This window comes from Asterias rubens, chromosome 2, assembly GCF_902459465.1.
Source record: "Asterias rubens chromosome 2, eAstRub1.3, whole genome shotgun sequence".
Taxonomy (NCBI): Eukaryota; Metazoa; Echinodermata; class Asteroidea; order Forcipulatida; family Asteriidae; genus Asterias; species Asterias rubens.
In genome coordinates, this window is record NC_047063.1 from 24,224,653 (window position 1) to 24,226,199 (window position 1,547).

Below are 1,547 nucleotides of genomic sequence, written 5' to 3' on the forward strand. Positions count from 1 at the left end.
ATGGCCGACTTCATGTCCACTCCTTATCCTAATGACACGGATGAGTACAGCAATTCAGTAACCAATACTACATATTCTGGTGATCAGGTCGACGGAGGTGAGTTAATATTGAGGAAGATCGCCACGGTTATCACGGCGGTCGGCATCGTTCTCAACCTGGCATTCATTATTGTCGTTGCCCGCCACAAGTCCATGAACAACCATATCAACGTCTATTTGGTCAACCTGGCAGTGGCTGACCTCATGGTCGTGGTCTTGGCATGCTTTGGGATGTACACGAACATTCTGTCGTATCTGCCTTCAAACTACGTCGGGTGTTTCTTCATCGTGCTGGTGACAATGCCGTACTATGCCAGCACCGCCATCGTGTCGTTGGTGGTGGCCGATCGGTACTTGGCCGTCTGTCACCCGTTGCGGCACCGAGTGGTGGCCTGCAAGGCACGCAGCGCCAAGCTCGTCACGGTGGCGTGGTGTTTCAGTATCGTCTACACGTGCATCGTTTACCTGGAGAGCACCATAGAAACACAAGGTTGTCAGCTCCTGCAGGGTTCCGGGGAGAGCTACACCATAAACACCCAAGGCGAAACCCAAACCTTCCTCTTCAGTGAGATCTTCAAACCACTCCCTGTGGTTCTCCTGTTGATCTGCAGTATCGTCATGTACACTCGGATGATCAAGTTAGTCCGAAATCAAGTCAAATTCCGAAAACAAGTTAACTCGGCTGCCGTAACTAGATCAGAGAAACCGAGTCAAAGTTGTGTGAGAATGAACAGAATGGTTGCAACGAACACCTTCGTTTTCTTCATCTGCCTATCACCGAGGACTTCTCTTCTGATCGCCAACTACATCCAAGCCGCCTTTGGGTTGAAACTATTCCAGCACCCGGTGCTGACAGTAGTCTCGACTATGCTCTTGTTCACCAACTCGTGCATCAATCCGTTGATCTACAATTTGACCAATAAAACCTACAGGCGGGCATTTCGCGAGGTGTTCTTTGGCTGTTTGTCTCAATCTCCAGCATCGGATTCTGGGAAGAAGTCAACAGTCTACAACATCTCAAAATGACTCTTCCCATACCCTCTATTTCCCGGTTGACAGGCCCTTTTCGAAACTTCGGTTTGAGAGAACTGCAGCCGATTTCACGAAACGCTATGATTAATCCGATCTCGAGTTAGGATGAGTAACATGTCCTAACTTAGGATGGGTTCAGTGTGTCCCAACGTAAGGATACGGCACTTAAAGGTACTGGACACTATTGGTAATTACTCAAAATAATTATTCGCATAAAAACTTACTTGGTAACAAGTAATGGGGAGCTGTTGGTAGTATAAATCATTGTGAGAAACGGCTCCCTCTGAAGTAAACTAGTTTTCGAGAAAGGAGTAATTTTCCATGAATTTGATTTCGCGACGTTAGATTTAGAATTTTGAGGTCTCGAAAACAAGCATCGTGTAACAAGGGTGTTTTTTCTTTCATAATACTATCTCGCAAATTCGACGACCGATTGAGCTCAAATTTTCACAGGTTTGTTATTTTATGCATATTAT

General features: G+C 46.2%; 1 protein-coding gene across 1 annotated transcript; it reads left to right on the forward strand.

Annotated features, from left to right (window-relative positions):
- LOC117305669 (thyrotropin-releasing hormone receptor-like) lies at window positions 1-1,065 on the forward strand. The gene has a single exon (XM_033790529.1). It carries the CDS (start codon window positions 1-3, stop codon window positions 1,063-1,065), a length of 1,065 nt encoding a protein of 354 aa, XP_033646420.1.
- Window positions 1,066-1,547: the final 482 nt, after the last annotated feature.